General features: G+C 37.1%; 1 protein-coding gene across 2 annotated transcripts; it reads left to right on the forward strand.

The window, feature by feature from the left end:
* On the forward strand, positions 489 to 9,797 carry LOC109824602 (caffeoylshikimate esterase-like). 2 transcript variants are annotated; one of them, XM_020391245.1, is made up of 8 exons: positions 489 to 524; positions 1,537 to 1,575; positions 1,668 to 1,818; positions 1,968 to 2,038; positions 2,759 to 2,823; positions 7,438 to 7,527; positions 7,613 to 7,705; positions 9,123 to 9,797. In XM_020391245.1, the coding sequence occupies exons 4-8, from the start codon at positions 1,999 to 2,001 to the stop codon at positions 9,540 to 9,542; spliced, it is 708 nt and encodes a 235-aa protein (XP_020246834.1). In that variant the 5' UTR covers positions 489 to 524; positions 1,537 to 1,575; positions 1,668 to 1,818; positions 1,968 to 1,998; the 3' UTR covers positions 9,543 to 9,797. The 2 variants fall into 2 exon arrangements, with proteins under 2 accessions (XP_020246834.1, XP_020246825.1); XM_020391236.1 differs by having other exon boundaries at positions 1,668 to 1,806.

The following is a 20,407-nucleotide window of genomic DNA, read 5'->3' on the forward strand; positions in this document are numbered from 1 at the left end:
TTCTTTTGTATGGAAAGGACAAAAAAAAAAAAAAAAAATTCCAATAAAAATCCAATTTAGAAGAGGAACAAAGCATTCTGCCCATAATTTCTCACGCCCGCTTTCTGCAGACGGCGTATTCCACGCTCCCTTCTAGAGAGAGAGAAAGGGAGAAATTCCCCTCCAAAAGGACGAAAATACCCCTCGCCGGCCTTCATGGACGAAACCCTAACCTCCGGCGCCAGCGGCCGCATAATCCCCGCGTCTTCCTCTAACTCCTTCTCCTCTGGATTCTCTCCGTCCCGACCCCAGCGGAGCCGATCCGGCGGCCCTGCCGCAACTCTCTCCCCAAGCTCATCGCCGCCTCCGTCACCCCGCCGGCGATCCTTCTGCCAGATTCCGAGCCGGTACGGAAGGAACGAAGATGTTAGAGAGAGGAGAGCCTGGCTCGGAGGGTATTTGGAAATGGGAGCGGTGAAAAGTTCTTATCGAGGGGGTGAGAACACATGTTTGCCGTCGTGGCTCCGATCAAGTGGCGATCTTAAGTAGTTTCATATGGGATTTTGGTTAACTACGGGCTAGGGTTTGGGTCCCAATTAAGTTATAAAATTGTGTAAATTTTGTAATAACATGATTAAATTTGCTTAGAAATGATTGAGTTCCTTTTACTTGTCTAGTTAATTTTAATGTGTGTTTTTGCACTTCACTTTTTATTAATGCGTGGTAAAATTTGGCGCTTTTTTTCGGGTTGGAAATTGTATTAGTGGATGCTTTACTGTAGATCTCACCCCCCGCCATCCGCCCCCTTCCTAAAACTACATTGCTAAATCCGAGATAGTATTCAGGTGTTCCCGAGATAGTAGTTCTTAGGTAGTGATGCAACTGTTGATTGGTCATGGTGGTGTATATGATTCTGTTTCCTTGCTAACAGTTATTGCACTTCAGATTAGAAGTACACTAGTTTGTGAGGCTTCGCGTATATTTTCCCCAGCATTTCGTTTTCACCTCGGTGCTATGCTATAAAAAAATTAATCCTTATTGCATCAATTATTTTTTCCCTTTTTGCCCTTCCTAGTATATGCTTTCCAATTTCCACTGCAATATTCTGTGACGTCGGAATTCATGTTAAGTCTGTAATAACACAACTGTAGCATTTGTTGCCTGCTACCTCAGTATCTGGAACCGTTTACCAGTCTCTTACTTTGTCAAATATTGTGATCGAGCAAAATATTTCTATATTTCTGTTCAAATCAAATAATAAGAGTAGGCATTGTCTTCCATTTCTTGTGCTTTGAACTGGTTGCTACTTTTTTTCTTTTTTTATTATCTCTTAAGATATGAATTCTTTATGTAAAGATTTTGGAGAGGATCCATTCTTATATGGTTTTGTATGATCCACTAGGCCAAAGTCTGAATTATTTCTTTAGCTAATAAAATGTTTTTGTAGTACTTCTGTAAATTCTTACTTCTTAGGTACTTTTTTTTGCTGGTTTTTTCTTAGATGCTGGACTAAAGTATCAACCAACATTTGTTTTGTTTTTCCTTTTGGTTTTGCAGGGCTATTCTGGTGATTATACATGGCCTCAATGAACATAGGTAAGAAACATGTAGGATGATAATGAGCATGACCCTCTAAAGCATTATTGTTTTTAGCAACCTTAGGTTCATATCATAATATTTCAATGCAGTCCGTTAGACTCTGTCTGGATGGTTGTTGGTGTCAGGCTCGTTCTAGAGAATGAATCTTTTCCTTAATGGAGGCACTGGCTTGCATGAACTGTGATCCTGGAGTCCTGAAAATGACCAGTTTCCAGTCCCTATCAAATGGTTGCTATTGTGGTGGCTGATTTTTCCACTGTACTCTTTTTTGTTATATTTTGGATGTTTAGGGAATTTGGTCTTCCTACATGTCCATAGGATGAAGACATCCATATCATTGTAGTCAGTTATATGAATTGCAATACTAATTTGATGCTTTCTATTTCCAGTGGTAGATATACAGAGTTTGCAAAGCAGCTCATGTCGTGCAACTTTGGAGTATATGCAATGGATTGGACAGGTAGACACCTTGTACACACTGTTCTCTGGCACCTCTCTGTTTGTCCCTTTCTTGCAAAATTTTTTCGACTTCCATCAATTTGATTACAAGACTATAAAAGCCAATTCAAGCTGAAGCTAATTTTCTTCACATGAGAGAGTATAGAAAGGGTGATCTTTACCTCCAAATGATACATGACATGAGAGAGTCTAGAAAGGGTGATCTTTACCTCCAAATGATACATGATAGCATGAATACATGTTAAATATTCTAATTGTGCCAGTTTCTGGTCCATGTTATTTTCCTTTATTATTTTTGGAAAATGTATATTGTGTTACGTTCAGTGTACAAGTTTAGCAGCATTAGAATGAGATGGCGAGTGGAAACCCTGGTTTGTCTTGGACCTTGGTGAAGTAGCAACAAGGCACACCTTTCATTCCTCTGACAATAGTACAAATAGTGTGCTATGAGTAGTAGTGTTAGCATTACTCATTGTTATCATCTTTCTTCCATTCATGGTCATCTGTCATTTGCTTCTAAAGATTAGTATGTGAAGCAGTAGAGTTCTGAATGTATTACCATATGTAGTTCCTTCAACGCAACGGCTCTTCTGGAAATACCCTATGACTATCTCAAAGCACAAACCGATAGTGTTTTGTGTGTCATAGGTTCTTTTTTTGATTTTAAGGTATTCAGACATATGTTTGATGTTTACAACTGGTTTATCTTTTAAAATTTCAGGTCATGGAGGTAGTGATGGACTGCATGGATATGTTCCTTCACTAGATCATGTTGTTGCCGATGTTGTAAGTTCTTCCTACTGGATCTGTGAGTACTTTATCTATGTGCATAAACTTGCTGGCATGCTATGCATGTTACAGACTAAAAAGATCAGTAATTAAATATGATTATATTTTATGATTATAAAATTATAATAACTATTTAAAGTTAGTAGTGAGAAAAAAAAATCATTATGATGAAATGATTATAAATATTCACAAGTGTTTAATTTTCTTCGAGAAGAATTTGATTTTATTTTATCAGAAAGAAAAACAGGAAGTGTTGGTTAAATTAGAACTTACTGAATTAAATTTGTATGGTTTGCATAAGGAGAAAGATAAGAGATAATAAGCTAGGTAAATTGATATTTGTCCAAGTGATTATCCAGAAGTACTATGTTTGAAGAGAGTAGAATACCATGAAAAAACAGTGAATCGATTATGTTTGAAGAGAGTAGAATACCATAAAAAAACAGTGAATCAATCTCAGGTTTCTATAATTGCTAATACTAACTAATTAAATTTAATGCAAGCACCATATACATTAAAAATATTATCGTCAAATATACGATATAATCTCGAGATATTCGATGAGTAATCTACTTTAATTAATAAAATAATGAATGGTTATAACATAAATAATTCATTTAAAAAGACTGAAAAATAAAATATTTATGCGAAGTTATCTTTTAGTTATACTTTTTCCACTTTGTATGAAATTGACAGAAAGATTCTTTTTCAAATACTAGTATAATGCACGTGCGTTACACATGGACTTAGGTTTTGATTTAAAGCTTTGAAGAAAAGCATGACAAAAGTTTTGAGCATCACATACGATAATACATAAATCCTTATTGTTTGTTATTTTTTAAATATTAAAATAGTCACCTCATGCTAAATAATTTTATTTATTTGCTAAAACTACGTAGAGTAGAAGCAAGCAACCCCATATACAAGTATAAGTGCTAATCTGCTCATGACATCTGCTAGTTATGTGTCCTCCACTTATTCTACTATCATTTATTCACTTGAACTTTGAGAAAAGCTATATTACTTTAACATAGCTTTTGAGATCAATATTCTCAAGAATTTAGGATAGTTTGAATCCGTTAAGAGACTATAAAATAAGTTTATTAAAATCCTTATATCAAATGACTATGATTATCAAAGTATCTGTAGCTTGTAGAGTTAATTGAATACATTAAACCGATAATGTAAAATGATAAGCAAGACAACGCGGTTCTTTTTTGCAGACATGGAACTTGAAAATAACCCTCATCAACTTAAAAATCGCCATTTTATGATACAATCTGGTGTGCTCCACCCTGTATATATTTGCAAATTTTTGCATATATGATAAACATAATAGATACTGATACTATTATAAAAAGAAAATTGATACAATCTGGTGGTCTAAATTGTTAGACATTGAGGAGAAACATAATCGATACAAACTTCAAGATATGTATAATTAAAGATAGTAGATTTTAACGATTAGTTTAAAGAAACATGATCATGTAGCGTTACCACTTAAACACAAAACCTAACAAAACAAGTCTTTGTTCTTAATAAATAGAAATGACAAGTTTAATAAAATAGCGTCAAATTTAAGTAGGCCCGTTCATTGTTATCGAGGCGCGCGTCCCGGGTCGGGGCGCTGCGGGTTGAGACAATTGTGCCCCGCACCAGAGGCGGGGCCGCTACACGCACACGAGGCGCACTCCTCGTGTTCGCCTCGCATGCGTCTCGTGTGCGCTTGACACCTGCATCATGTAATAGACTCTTTCTTCGGTTTTTTTTAAATAATTTACATATTACATATTTACATCATGTAAAAGACCCTTTCTTGCTAGTTGCTAATTCATTCTCCATCTTTTCATATTTAACCTATAAAAAGGAAACATTAATTAGTAATTTAGTATACTTGTTTGCTAATTGTAACTTTCTTCTCTAATTAGCATGTGTAAATATGTAATTATTACCTCCATTCTCCATCTTTTCATGCTAACTAGCAAATAGCAATTAAGAATGCTAACTAGAAAATTATGAACATGTAAATATGTAATTATTACCTTCATTCTTCATTTTTTCATGCTAACTAGAAAATTATGAACAATCATGTTTTTTTAATCACTTAATTGTTACTTAAAAATACATATATTATATTTTAAATAAAAATACATATTTATTATTTGTTACTTGCTTGTTTTGTTTCATAGACTTTTGCTTATGTTGGAGATTATCTTGCATTGTGATTTGTGAAAACTTATGAATTTTTCTATGTTATGCATACTAATTAAGACTTTCGTGATTTAGTAGGTGAAATTATATTTCTTAGTCTTTTTATGTGATAATTTATAAACATGTTGTTTATATGCTTCTTTGTTTTATGTTAAAAAATATTAGTTTGAGTTGTGCGTCTCAATTCAGTGCGGCGCGGGCATCGTGCGTGTAAGGGGCCTTTGCGCCTCGCATTGCGCCTTGCATTGCGCCTTGCGCCTTGATAACAATGGGCACGTTATTTCATCATACATTAATTCTCAATTGTTTGACAATGAGATGGTTGTAGCCAGAGAAACGATTTTCAAGGATTAAGTAATCAAAAAGTAAAACTCATCTTTATATAGGTTGTAAGACTGTAAGTAAAAGCTATTAGTTTTCCAAATTATAATATAAAGAATTATGACAATAGGTAGCCTCTTTGGATTCCATAATAATTGTTTTAGTTGCTCCTAAAATAAAAACTACAATTTAAATGTAACTCATGATTCAAGTATGCATAATGCATGCATGTCATTTTAAGTTGACACATCACGTGCAACATGAAACATGTAGTAGTATTAGTTTGATATATAGTTGCGTGATTCCCTAGACCCTTCCAAACTGTCGAACAGTTCATGTGAACCGATTCCCTATACATTTACGAACCGATTCCCTCTTATATACGATTTGGTTCGCCAAAATTAGCTTACTGTTACTAAGTATGAAGGGTTCAAAGTTGATTTACAAGTTTGTTTTCCTGCACACGCGCTTAGATTTTTTTATATGTTTTGATAATATTATTAAAAGTATCCTTTTAGTAAGTGAAAGTTATCTAAAGTTAATAACTAATTCTACATCACTATTTCTCCAATTGATGTTGCTAAGAAGATTTTGTCTCGGCCTATTAGTAGCTCTTCAGCTGCAAGAAATTGGATTACTTCTTCCTTATGTTACTCGTGTACTTCTATAATGAAGCCGTAATCGTACTGAACACGTACCCGACGCTTTCCCATACCCAAACTTCATGGACACTTCTTGAATATATGCATGCGTTTATTACAAGTACTCAATTATACGATATTTGTGTTAATTTAAAGCATTTGTCAAAGACTTCCTGGACGTAGAGCTTACACTTCACATCCGTCTTTTGAAACTAATGAGATACGGGTTAGGTTCGTTTCAGTCCATACCCAAGTTCGTAACTATATAGTTAATGAGTCATTTAGATGTCTAGTAATAAAGTGAGTAGTTTACAATTCAGGATAATCAATATGATAAAAGAAACTCAAGAATGTGATTGGAATTTTAATTCTAATGACACATGAAGCGGGAAAAAATTATCTCATGTACATTATTAATTTAATATATATATGTAGCCGTGTCCCGGTACCCTACATTTTACAGTTTTATCGTGTCCTCTACCTGTACCCGCACCCATACCAGTACCCGTGCCCGTTTTCATGCAACTTAGCTTCTTCCTACATTCATAGTGTGAAAATGAATATATTGAATAGTGGAAGGGCGGATATATTAGTATTCATCCATTCAAACATTCGCCTCCTATCAGGATTTTGTGAGAGTTATAAAGTTGGTCCATATAAAGGATGAGATATGGATCCCAGTAATGATAACTTGGAGGACTCTTCAAGTAAGTTGGAGGAGCTTAGATGGAATTGTTTGGACTCGAAGTTAGTAGAAGATGCGCTTGATGTTAAGGGGAAGAAAGTTGCGAAATAGAAAAAAATTATTAAGAGGCTGTTTAATATTTAATAGTTTAAATTTTATGTATTCAAAAACTATAAAATGAAGTATTGAATTATTTTGTATGAAAAAATATTGAAATGTATAATTAATTTTCTAGTTTCTAATTTTCTACTATAGACTTTAAGAAATGATAAGCGTACCCCAAAAAATTATATCGTGTCTCATATCGGAGTTGCGCATCGAAGCAACGCTACCCCCTATGAAATCCAAAATTTCAAAGTCTCGAATTGCGTACCTGAATTCGTACGACGATCGCTACGTACTGCGAACCATGTAACTATGTTGACATTTGCATTATATTAATTATCTATATATCCTATATTTACTATAATATTTGTATTTACTATATTGAGCATGTAATTTATATGTATTGAATGAGAATGAGACTTTATATGCAATTAATTAAAGATAAAATTGGAAAATATCAAAATCAGAGGGGAAAAAAAGAAATTCAAAAATTTTGACACTGGAATCCTCTTTTATATGTAGTATAGATATCGGCTGGTTCTTTTATATGTTGTATGCATTAGTTCAGCGCACTGCAGCATATATAATCATAAGTATCTAGCCCTACTCTCTTATGAAATTACTTTCATTTTCCGTCTCATACTACAGGGAATTTTACTTGAAAGAATCAAGTTAGAAAATCCTGGTGTTCCTAGCTTTCTTCTCGGTCACTCCACGGGAGGAGCTGTGGTTTTAAAGGTAATGTGAGGATAAAGAGCTTGATTCTACTCGTTTTAGAATATGTGTCTTTTTTCTGCTTATCATTAATCATAGAAAACTACAGGCAGCTCTACGGCCTCATATCGAGGCTCTGTTGGAAGGAGTGATACTAACATCACCAGCACTTCGTGTAAAGCCAGCTCATGCAATTGTTGGGGTAATTTATTCTTGCCTTTATAACAATCTCTACATTAATGCACATGTATAACTGGTCAAGTATTTTTTTAAAGATTATATAGCTACTAATTTCAATGTCATCCAGTTGTTGGGTAGTCAATGTTACAGAAGGCATTAGGGGACTAGGCGCTTGAGCCGGCACCTAGCGCCTAGACGCCTAGGCATTTAGCTATTTTTAAAATTATTTAATTATAATAATTAATAAAAATATGTACTAAATTCATATAAATTTATAAAAAAAGATATCAATCTTAGATCCACAATAAATCATGCATACTTAAATACTACATAGACAAAATAATAACCAACAAGATTATAAAAAGCGCTGGTAGGCCTAAGCGTTGGATCCGATACCTAGAGCCTAGGAGATTTTATTATTTTATTTTTTAATTACAATAATTGATAGTAAATATCAATGTTATAGAAAGCTTAGGTGCCTAATTGGCATCTAGGCGGATTTCTTTCTTCATTTAGTGGTGGTTGGAGAGGTTTTGCTGAAGGTCGGAAGAGGTAGTGAAGGTGTTCATATTTAGAGGTTAAAAGAATTTGAAGGAGGTTGGAGAACATGGACTGCAACACAGAAAATTACGATCAAGGTCTTAAGGGTGCATTCCACGTAAGCAGACAATGCTCCCATAACCACTCTTAAAATCTAGGTGGGCAGCCTAGGTACTGCCTAGGCGCTAGGCGCTAGTTAGACTCTAGGTACCGTCTAGGCCTAGGCGGAGTAGGCGGAGACTTTTTAAAACCGTGGGGGTAGTTTATTCTTGTGTCCTTCCAGAGTAATCTCTACATTTTGCACATATACAGCTGGTCAGGTATTGTTTATTAGATTATATAAGCTGCTAGTTTCAGTGATTCGTTTCTATTTTATAATCAAAAGTGACATTCATGCAGTAAGATTTTGCCTTGGGAGGAAAACCATCCTCATGCGGTAAGATTTGGCGATGATTTTCTTGGTCACTTACAAGCTTTAGTTATAGTGCAGAACCTTCTTTTTAGTTTCTGAAGACATTAATTATGTCAACTGATAAAACATAAATCCCATTTTCTCTTAGTTTTGAAATTTTAGCTCATTATAATTATCACCAAGCAAAGATATGAAATGAGAAAGATGGTGTTTTTGAGTGACTAAGATTGTACAAAAAACAAAATAAATTGCCTGAGTAATTACCTTACCATCATTCAGGCCAAAAAAGTACACCATAAATTGGTCTCTTACATCTAGCATTAATTTCGAGAATGCTTCTGTACTATATTTATTTCTTGCTGTGATTATAGGTCAATAGTAAATTTGCTTTTATTTGCCACAAAAAAGAAAATCCTTTTTCCTTTGCTGAAGGAAAATGGATCAGAGTGGTGGTCCACGTATCTAACGCATCCTCTTGCTCTTGCAGGCTGTGGCTCCTATATTTTCCTTGTTGGCCCCTAGGCTTGCCTTCAAGGGAGCTAACAAAAGGGGAATACCAGTATCAAGGGACCCTGCAGCAATGTTAGCCAAGTACTCTGATCCTTTGGTGTACACAGGACCAATTAGGGTTCGCACCGGCCATGAGATTCTACGAATATCATCCTTCCTGACTCAGAATTTAAGCTCCGTTACTGTACCTTTCTTAGTTCTCCATGGGACTGCAGATAGAGTAACAGATCCGTTGGCCTCACAAGATCTCTATAATGAGGCTGCCTCGAGATTCAAAGACATCAAGTTGTATGAAGGCTTCTTACACGATCTCCTGTTTGAGCCTGAGAGGGAGGAAATAGGGTTCGATATCATCAACTGGATGGAGAGGAGATTACAGCAGCAAAGCTTAATATAGGGAAGAAATGGGGGAAGCAAATGGTTCCTGGATTTCCTGGTGAAGGCATGGCTCAGGAGATTATTGTAGCTTGAATATATTGTTCTATTTTTCTCATTGTTGATCCATTTTTTATGGTTGATGTTTGTAAAAGCTTGTGAATGTAAATAAATCTATTAATCGTTTGTTAAGAGCACACCTTGTTCTGTTTTTCGTTGTTATACTGCAATTGTGCCAAACTCCCAGATTTAATAATAATTGATGGATAATTAGCTATTTGACTTGTCGTTCGGAGATATCGCTGGGACCGAGTGTCAGTCAAGGTACCATTTGGCCGCTTTGTCTTTAAATCAAGGTTTTTGTTCCTACTGCTTGATGAAGTAAGCACATCAAACTGCAACTTCTGTTGTGTTCTTTTGTATGGGAAACTGTCCTCCAAAATTTATTGCAATTTTCATGATCCATTGAAGTAATCATTGGAATTGATGGTCCACTTTAACTGAGGTCTTAGTTGATGAAGCAATATGAAAGATATGATCTGCATTTGAGGTTTTTCGGTGCAGGTTGTAATTGGACATAAGATGTGCGAATTTATCCGAGTTTCTACTAATATAAGTTTGCTTCTTAAGGTGCAGGTTGTAATTGCTCCTTAGGTCAAGCTCAAGGACATGGAGGTGATCTACATCGGGCATCTCCAGATCTAAGGCTCGAGCTAAATGATTAGACCAGCAGTGGAAGTAAATGAAGAAGACGAGTTGATAACAATTTTCGAATTTATACGAGTTTCTACTAATATAAGTTTGCTTCTTAAGGTGCAGATTGTAATTGCTCCTTAGGTCAAGCTCAAGGACATGGAGGTGATCTACATTGGGCATCTCCAGATCTAAGGCTCGAGCTAAAAGATTAGACCGATAGTGGAAGTAAATGAAGAAGAAGAATTGATAACAATTTCCCAAATTCTGAAAGTGCCCTCGGCTACAGATTTCTTGTATCTAGCTTGGGATAAAGAAGGGTACAATAAATTAGGAAAAATCTTTTCCACTTCAGCTGTCCCAAATTAGTTGTCCCCTATTTTAGGTCCAACAAAAAGCATTTCTAAGGGCATGTTTGGTTATTGAGTGGTTCACTGCTATAATGGCCGCCAACTCAGCTATAGTACACAACTATTTTATAATAGATCAAATAGAGGAGTAGGTTGTAATACACCTACAATATTATAATTCCAAAAACTCTAAAACAATTGGTGTTAAACGTGACTTTGAACCTTCATCTTTTTTCAAAGTTCACCAACTCTTCTGCCTAATTGTTTCACTATTCCAACAACCTTTGTTAATATTTTACTAATATTTGAAGGCTATATAAAGGGGTGTGAGAGAAGGGTTTAAATCATCACTAGGAGAGAAACAAAACTTTTAGAGAGAAGAAGAGAGTTGGAGAGAAGTGAGTGAGATAGAAAGGTTTTGTTCCTTTCTTTGTGAGAGTCTCTGGTTAGAGAGTGGTCTCCTCTTTTGTAATGTTCTCTTTTGGTGATTAGTGAAGTTCTCTGTTGTTCTTGCCCGTGGACGTAGGTCATACTGACCGAACCACGTTAAATCCTGGTGTGCTGTTTTCTATTTGTCCACTCTTTGTTAATATTTTACTAATATTTGAAGGCTATATAAAGGGGTGTGAGAGAAGGGTTTAAATCATCACTAGGAGAGAAACAAAACTTTTAGAGAGAAGAAGAGAGTTGGAGAGAAGTGAGTGAGATAGAAAGGTTTTGTTCCTTTCTTTGTGAGAGTCTCTGGTTAGAGAGTGGTCTCCTCTTTTGTAATATTTTCTTTTGGTGATTAGTGAAGTTCTCTGCTGTTCTCGCCCGTGGACGTAGGTCATACTGACCGAACCATGTTAAATCCTGGTGTGCTGTTTTCTATTTGTCCACTCTTATATAGACATCTTCTGTGTCTGTGAAGCCCCTCCGCTGCAACAAACTGGTATCAGAGCCTGTTTCGAGTACGTGTATCTGTTTATCGTATGCTCTGTGGTTGCCACTAAAAGTGGATCCTCCACATCAGAAAATAAGCTAGATTATCATTTACTCTTTAAAAGCACCGGATACTATTCACGTATTCAAAAGTGATGTTACTATTCATACGTACGGTCACTATTCATACGTACGGTTACTGCTCACAAATACGGTTACTGTTCATAAATACAGTTACTTTTCCAATTGGCTTCAAGATGTCTTCTGCGAAGTACAAAGTGGAGAAATTCGATGGGAAAAATAATTTCAGTTTGTGGAGAGTAAAAATGAGGGCTCTCCTAGTACAATAAGGACTGTTTAAGGTCTTGTCCGGAAAGGATAAGTTACCGGAATCTATGCCCGATGATGAGAAAGAAGAGCTGGAGATGAAGGCGCATAGTGCCATACAGCTCTGTTTGGCCGATGAGGTCCTGCGGGAGGTTGCCGATGAAGATACCGCCGCCGGCTTGTGGCTCAAGCTGGAGAGCTTGTTCATGACAAAATCTCTGACGAACAAGCTTTATTTGAAGCAACGCCTCTTCACCCTTCGCATGAAGGAAGGTATGCGAATTAAAAACCACTTAGATGAACTTAACACTATTCTTATGTATTTAAAGAATATTAATGTTAAAATTGACGAAGAAGATCAATCACTCATCTTGTTATGTTCATTACCTCATTCCTATAAAATTTTTATCAATAGCATGTTATACGGTAGAGATACACTTTCTTTGGAGGATGTCAAATCAGCCTTACATTCAAAAGAGTTAAGGCAGAAAGTGTCTGTCGTAGGAGGAGAGGATCAAGCTGAAGGCTTGTTCGCTCGTGGTCGTTCTGAAAAGGGTGTTGGTGGTAGAGGCAAATCTAGAAACATGTCTAGATCAAAGTCCAGGCCAAGAAAAAATGTTGAATGTTATTACTGTCATAAATATGAGCATATAAAACCTAATTGTCCAGCGCTCAAAGCAAAGGATAATTCACAGTCGAAGTCTGGGGAGGTGAAACCTTCAGTTGCCACTGTAACTGAATAGTCTTCTAGTTCACATGAAGTTCACAGTCGGGTTGTTCCTACCATATGTGTCCGCATAGGAATTGGTTTGTCACATATCAGTCTATCAATGATGGAAATGTCTTGTTGGGAAATAACATGCCTTGTAAGACTGTTGGTATCGGCTCAATTAAGATTAGAACCCATGATGGTATTGTTAGAACATTGAGCAATGTCCGTCATATTCCAGAGTTAAAGAAGAACCTCATTTCTTTAGGCACCCTTGACTCAAATGGTTTTAAGTTTTCGGCTGAAGGTGGAGTTTTAAGAGTTAGTAAAGGCTCTCTTGTTGTGATGAAAGGAAAGAAGGTAAATACCCTCTATGTCCTTGAAGGCAGTGTAGTGACAGGTGCTGCAGCGGTGTCATCCTCAGAGGATTCAGATTCTGACACTACACGTTTGTGGCATATGCGGTTAGGGCATATGAGTGAGAGAGGACTGGATATATTGAGCAAACAAGGTCTGCTTTGTGGTCAGAAAATTAGTAAGCTAGACTTTTGTGAGCATTGTGTTTTTGGTAAACACCATAGAGTATCCTTTAGTACCGGTGTCCACAGAACCAAGGGTACTTTAGATTATATCCATTCAGATGTTTGGGGTCCCTCTCAAGTTCCATCGAAAGGTGGAGCTCGTTTTCTACTAACATTAATTGATGATTATTCCAGAAAAGTTTGGGTGTCTCCTTTGAAGCATAAAAGTAGTGTGTTTGCAACCTTCAAGCAATGGAAGGTTATGATTGAGAAGCAAACAGGAAAGAAAGTGAAGCGCCTCAGAACCGACAATAGGATAGAGTTTTGTTCTACAGAGTTTGATCAGTTCTGCAAGAATGAAGGTATTGTGCGTCATCATACAGTTCGGCATACACCACAGCAAAATGGAGTTGCAGAAAGGATGAATAGAACACTTTTAGAGAGAGCTCGATGCATGCTCTCTAATGCCGGTTTGTCAAAAGACTTTTGGGCCGAGGCAGTCAATACAGCTTGCTATTTGATAAACATATCTCCTTCTACAGCAATTAATTTTAAGACTCCGGAAGAGGTATGGTCTGGTGCCCCTGCTAATTACTCTCATTTAAGAGTATTTAGTTGCTCTGCTTATTTTCTAATTACTCTCATTTAAGAGTATTTAGTTGCTCTGCTTATTTTCATGTTAATGATGGTAAGCTTGAACCCAGAGCAAAGAAAGCTATCTTTCTAGGAGCTTGAACCCAGAGCAAAGAAAGCTATCTTTCTAGGATATGCTACTGGGGTGAAGGGATATAGATTGTAGTGTTCTGATCCCAAGTCACCTAAATTTATTATTAGTAGGGATATTACTTTTGATGAAAAATCCATGCTTCACCCGAGAAAGGAGTTTGTTATTGATACTATAGGTACTGAAAAGGAGTCTAGCAAGCAGGTGGAGCTAGAGAGCTCTACTTCAAAGAGAGTGCTTGAGGGCGCTCATATTGAACCAGTTGATACTGAGGAAGATTCAACTTCAGATGCTGATACACCACAAGAGCAACAGTATAATATTACCACCGGGAGAACAAAAAGGCAGATCCTACCTCCTCAACGCTATGCAGACATGCTTGCTTATGCTTTGAGTATAGCAGTATCGATTGGGGTTCCAGAGCCTTCTACATTCAAGGAGGCTATTAGTGGCAATGAAGCTGCAAATTGGACTGTTGCGATGACTGAAGAGATGGAGTCTCTTCACAAGAACCAGACATGGGAGCTAGTGAAGCCACCAAGGGGGCAGAAGATCGTTGGCTGTAAATAGGTCTTCAAGAAGAAAGAAGGAGCTCCGGATACAGATTCTGTAAGGTACAAGGCACGCTTGGTGGCTAAAGGCTATAGTCAGACCGAAGGTGTGGACTTCAATAAAGTATTCTCTCCAGTTGTAAAACACACCTCAATCTGCATGTTGCTTGCCATGGTTGCTTATTTTAATTTGGAACTTGAGCAACTTGATGTGAAGACGGCTTTTCTACATGGCGAGCTTGAGGAGCAGATCCTTATGCATCAGCCAGAGGGGTTCATTGTTGAAGGTAAAGAAGATCATGTGTGCAGGTTGAAAAAATCTCTTTATGGGTTGAAGCAGTCTCCGAGACAGTGGTATTTGAGATTTGATACTTTCATGTTTGAGCATGGTTACTCTAGGAGTAAATATGATAGTTGTGTTTATCATAAAAAGCTCAATGATGGTTCTTTTGTATATTTGCTTTTGTATGTTGATGACATGTTGATTGCAGCTAAAGATATGTCAGAAATCAAAGGGTTGAAATCTCAACTCAAACATGAGTTTGAGATGAAGGACTTGGGAGCAGCAAAGAAAATTTTGGGGATAGAGATCCACAGGAACAGACAAGAAGGAAGTTTATTCCTATCTCAGGAGAAATACATCAAGAAGGTGTTAGAGAGATTTGGCATGCTTGATGTCAAGCCTGTGAAGACTCCGCTTGCTACTCATTTTCGTCTTTTAGCAGATTTGTTACCTCAGACTGAGGAGGAGGAGCAGTACATGTCTTGTGTTCCTTATGAGAGTGCAGTTGGAAGCATTATGTATGCGATGGTTTGCACCCGTCCAGATATTTCATAAGCAGTCAGTGTTGTGAGTCGGTACATGGATAAGCCTGGAAAGGTCCATTGGCAGGCTGTGAAATGGATACTTAGATATTTGAGAGGATCTGCTAATATTGGTTTGTATTTTGGTAGGAACACAGACTCAGATTGCAGAATACTTGGCTATTCTGATTCAGATTATGCGGGTGATTTGGATAAGAGACGATCCCTGACAGGTTATATATTCACTCTTTCAGGTAGTGCCATTAGTTGGAAGGCGACTCTACAGTCGACATTTGCTTTGTCTACAACAGAGGTAGAGTATATGGCAGTGACAGAAGCAGTGAAAGAAGCTATTTGGTTAAGAGGTTTGGTTGAAGATCTCGGCTTACACCAAGGTGTTACTACGGTATTTTGTGATAGCCAGAGTGCTATACATTTGACGAAGCATCAGATGTATCATGAAAGAACCAAACATATAGATGTCAGGTATCATTTCATCAGAGAAATTAAAGTCATCAGGATTGAGAAGATTGGTACTGCAGATAATCCAGCAGAGATGATTACGAAGCCCGTACCTTCACGCAAGTTCGAGCTGTTGGATGCTTTGTTCATGAAAAGGTAATTTTGCCTTTGTGAATAGTCCCACATTGGAAAATGAGATGAATAGTATAGGGTATATAATGGTTCTCTCCTTATTGGGCTTTGAATAGTGTTTTGGGTTTTGTGGGCTTTGTATTTCTACCACACACGCGCACGCACGCACGCCACGCCACGCCTCGCCCGCGCGCACCACGCCGCACCGCACACGCACACGCACACATTTTTGCTTCTCAAGCTTTTATTTTTGCACGTTTTACACGTTCTGTAATGGCTGCATGCGGGTAACGGAAGCAAGATTTGTGCGTAACGGTCCCTTGGATTTAGCGGGGGTTACACCTCTCCTCACCTATATAAGCAGGCTTGGAGCTCATTCAGAAACACACCAACGAAGAGAAGAACTTCTAAGATCTCTTCTTTCTCTACTCTCATTCCTCCAAGAAATTTCGGCTACATATTTTATATTTCTATTTTTTGGGCAACCGTTTTCGTCTGAGCATAAGCTCTGTGACTCACGCCCGAGTGCAGAGGCCGGTCGATTCCGGGGGTTTTTACCGCAAGGGAAGAGGGGACAAATTACGCCAGGGCGATAGGCGGGTCCTTAATCTTCTAGGACAGTGATATCACGACTGCTCCCGATCAGGCCTGAATTTTCTAACTCTTTAATTTGTTTTTTATATTATTATATTCCTATTTTGACAGCAATCTAGAAGATTAAATAAAATTTCTTGCTGTCAATTTAATTTTAAAAATAAAAAAAAGTAAAAAAAATAAAAAATTACTGTTCATCGGGATTACTGTTCACCCGAATATTCATATATTTTAATTACTTGTTGTATTAGTTAATTGTTTTAATTTGTGGCATCTAAATTAGTTAAAAAATATATGTATTTATTTCTTTGCTGCTTCTGTACTCAATTTCTGCACCTGTCACTTTTCATATATATATAGTAAAGAAACAAAAAATCTTTAAGTGAACCGGTTCAAGTTTTCTTGGATTAGTTGGTGTCTAAGGCAAGGTTTAAGGGTTGCGTAAAGAGCTCTGCAAGAAACGAGGTACTTAATAGATCTTTGATCAACCTCTAGTATTATCCTTACCTGGCCAAACTACCCGAGTAAAACTTTAATCTTTTCACTTTTAGAGTTTTTGGTTAAGAGCAGGTTTAATTAAGTTTCTGGTCTAGTAGTATTGACAAAATCTTTTATTTGATCAGATTACATCTACCTAGACTAGTAAACTTGAATTGGACTTATGGCAATTCTTGATCATTCAAAAAGTGTCAAACCTGAGAAGTTCATCGGTGTTAACTATAAACGGTGGGCTAATCAGATGAAATACTGGCTCACTACCTTAGGTCTTTTATCTGCTATTGACACTTCTGAGTCATCTACTAGTGGTTCTCAACCTTTGACTCCTGATCCTGCTCAACCTGCTCCTTCCACTTACCTTAGGTCTTTTATCTGCTATTGACACTTCTGAGTCATCTACTAGTGGTTCTTAACATTTGACTCCTGATCCTGCTCAACCTGCTCCTTCCACTTCTGGTTCTGGTGCTAGCTCCTTTTCTAGATCTATGAAACCAGAAGAAATCAACTATCATTGTTGTCATAGGATTCTTAGTGCACTTGTGGACAACATTTATGACATATATTATGAGTTCAAAAGTGCAAAAGACCTATGGAATACTCTTGAAGCAGAATATGGCTATGATGATGCCGGAATTCTGCGTTTCACCTCCTCCTCCTTCAATAAGTTCATGATGGTTGATGACAAGCCCATTAATGAACAAATTCATGAGTTCCTAGATTTCCTCCGTCATCTCCAATCAAAAGGAAACACTTTTACTGACGATTATAAAGTTTCCTGTTTGATTGATAAACTTCCTCCCTCCTGGTCTGGATTTGCTGGAGATCTCCGACACAAGCAAGAAGATCTAACCATAACTGAAGCCCTCAAGGCTATTCATATTGAAGACCAGCATAGGCAAAATTCCAACACCAAGAATGAAACAAAAGCTAAAGTAAACTTGGTAGAGGATAACCCTAAATCTAAGAATTTCAAACCCAAAGGGAAGAAATTCAAGAAAAATCAACAATCTTTCAACAAATCTTTCAACAAATCCTCCTTCAAATCAAATCCCAATTCTTCCAGCCATAAGTCTGATGAGAAGTTCTGCTTTGTCTGTGGTAAAACTAACCACATGGCTCATAACCGTTTCTTTCGGAAGAAGGAACCGGCCAAACCTGCCCCTAAAGGAAATGGATCCAACAAAGTTAATATGATTGAAATGAATCCAACCTCCTTCAGGTTAGCCTCTTCATCTCATCTTGTAAATTCTCTAACTTCTTCCACTGATTGGTATTTGGATTCCGGAGCAAATATCCACGTCTGTAATGACCGCTCTTGGTTTTCAAATTATCAGGAATCACGTGGAGGAAGCATAAGCTTAGCAGATGACTCCACTAAATCAATAATAAGAAGTGGACGTATAGAGTTCACCATGACTTCTGGGAAATCTCTTCATCTGCAAGGCGTTTATCATGTTCCTTCTCTCTGTCGCAATCTGATTAGTGAATCTCTTCTTCTTAGAGCTGGCTATAGGATTGTAAAAGAATCCAATAAATTTGTGATTACAAAGAGTAATGTTTTCATAGGAAAATGTTTTATCTGTAATGGCCTTTTCAAACTCAATGTAATCAATTCCAGTTCTAATAAAATTTCTGAGTCTTCTGTTATTCAAATTGTTGAATCTTGTGATGTCTGGTATGGACGACTTGGACATGTCAATTTTCAAACCTTGCAGAGAATGAGTAAATTAAACCTCATTCCTAAATCTTCTCATGATCCCTCATCTAAGTGTGAAATCTGTATTCAAGGGAAGCATACTAAAAAACCCTTCAAGTCTATAACTAGAAACTCCGAACCCCTCGAATTAATTCATAGTGATGTGTGTGACTCAAACCGAGTTCTCACTCGAGGGGGCAGGAGGTATTTTGTGACTTTTATAGACGATCACTCCAGATATTGTTACACCTATCTTCTCAAAACTAAAGATGAAGTCTTAGATAGGTTTAAGGTGTATAAAGCTGAATCTGAGAATCAACTTGACAGGAAGATCAAGATTCTAAGATCTGATCCTGGGGGGGAGTATACCTCAAATCATATGACAGAATATTACCAAGAACACGGTATTATTCATGAGGTTACTGTCCCCTATACACCACAGTCTAACGGGGTAGCTGAACGAAAGAATAGAACCCTAATGGACATGGTGAACTGTATGTTACTCAGTTTAGGAGCACCTGAAAATCTCTGGGGTGAAGCTCTTCTTTCTACTTGCTTCATTCTCAATAGGATTCCCCAGAAAAATTCTGATACAACTCCTTATGAATATTGGAAGGGGAGATCTCCTAATCTGAATTTCTTCCGGGTTTGGGGTTGCTTGGCTAAAGTAGCTATTCCCGAACCTAAGAAGAGAAAAATTAGTTGTAAGACTGTAGATGCTGCTTTTATTGGATATGCACTAGATAGCAATGTTAACAGATTTCTAGTCATCAAATCTGAAATCAGTGACATATCCAACAATACCATCATTGAAGCAAGAGATGCAGTCTACTTTGAAAACATCTTTCCTTTCAAATCTAAAATCTCAGAAAATCCCAGATCATCCATTCCTTCTGATCTTCCATCTTCCAGTTCTTCTCAACCTCTTGATATTGAACCTCGAAGAAGCAAAAGAGGTAGAATCGAAAAGAATTTTGGAGAAGACTTCCTTACCTTTCTTGTTGAAGGTGATCCAAGCTCATTCCAAGAAGCAATGGATTCACCTGAATCTCCTTTCTGGAAAGAAGCCATTGATAATGAAATTAAATCTATCATGGAAAACCATACTTGGATACTCACCGACTTACCTCCAGGTTGTAAACCTATTGGTTGTAAGTGGATATTCAAGAAGAAACTCAGAGCTGATGGTTCCATAGATAAATTTAAAGCTAGATTAGTAGCTAAAGGCTTTACTCAACAAAAGGGCATTGATTATTTTGATACATATTCTCCTGTAGCCCAAATCTTAACTATCCGAGTATTATTAGCCTTTGCTGCTATCCATAAGCTTATCATACATCAGATGGATGTCAAGACTGCTTTCCTGAATGGTGATTTAGATGAAGAAATCTATATGCACCAACCTGAAGGCCTCATTGCCAAGGGTCAGGAAAACAAAGTCTGTAAGCTTGTTAAATCTTTGTATGGTCTTAAACAAGCTCCTAAACAATGGCACCAGAAATTTGACAACGTCATTGCACAATATGACTTCACTGTGAATGAACACGATAAATGTGTCTATTCTAAAGTGATAAATAATGACTATGTCATTCTCTGTCTCTATGTTGAAGATATCCTTATCTTTGGAACAACACTTGAATTAATTCAAAGGTTAAGGATTATCTTTTCAAAAACTTTGATATGAAAGACTTAGGTCTTGCAGACATGATACTTGGAATGAAAATCTCTAGAGACACTAGAGGAATATCTTTGAGTCTTTCCCATAGCATTGATAAAATGCTAATCAAATTCAACTTTCATAACTCTAAACCTGTTTCCACACCTTATGATTTTTCTATATCCTTGAAGAAGAATGAAGGTGAACCTGTCTCCCAGCTGAAATATTCTCACATGATTGGATATCTT

This window comes from Asparagus officinalis, chromosome 1 (genome assembly GCF_001876935.1).
Source record: "Asparagus officinalis chromosome 1, Aspof.V1, whole genome shotgun sequence".
Lineage (NCBI taxonomy): Eukaryota > Viridiplantae > Streptophyta > Magnoliopsida > Asparagales > Asparagaceae > Asparagus > Asparagus officinalis.

Bases quoted from the DNA above. Each gene is read 5' to 3' on its own strand.
- LOC109824602 (XM_020391245.1), top strand. From the start codon at position 1,999: ATGTCGTGCAACTTTGGAGTATATGCAATGGATTGGACAG. The intron at 2,824-7,437 runs GTAAGTTCTTCC...CTCATACTACAG, and splicing joins ATCATGTTGTTGCCGATGTT to GGAATTTTACTTGAAAGAAT. The intron at 7,706-9,122 runs GTAATTTATTCT...TTGCTCTTGCAG, and splicing joins CAGCTCATGCAATTGTTGGG to GCTGTGGCTCCTATATTTTC.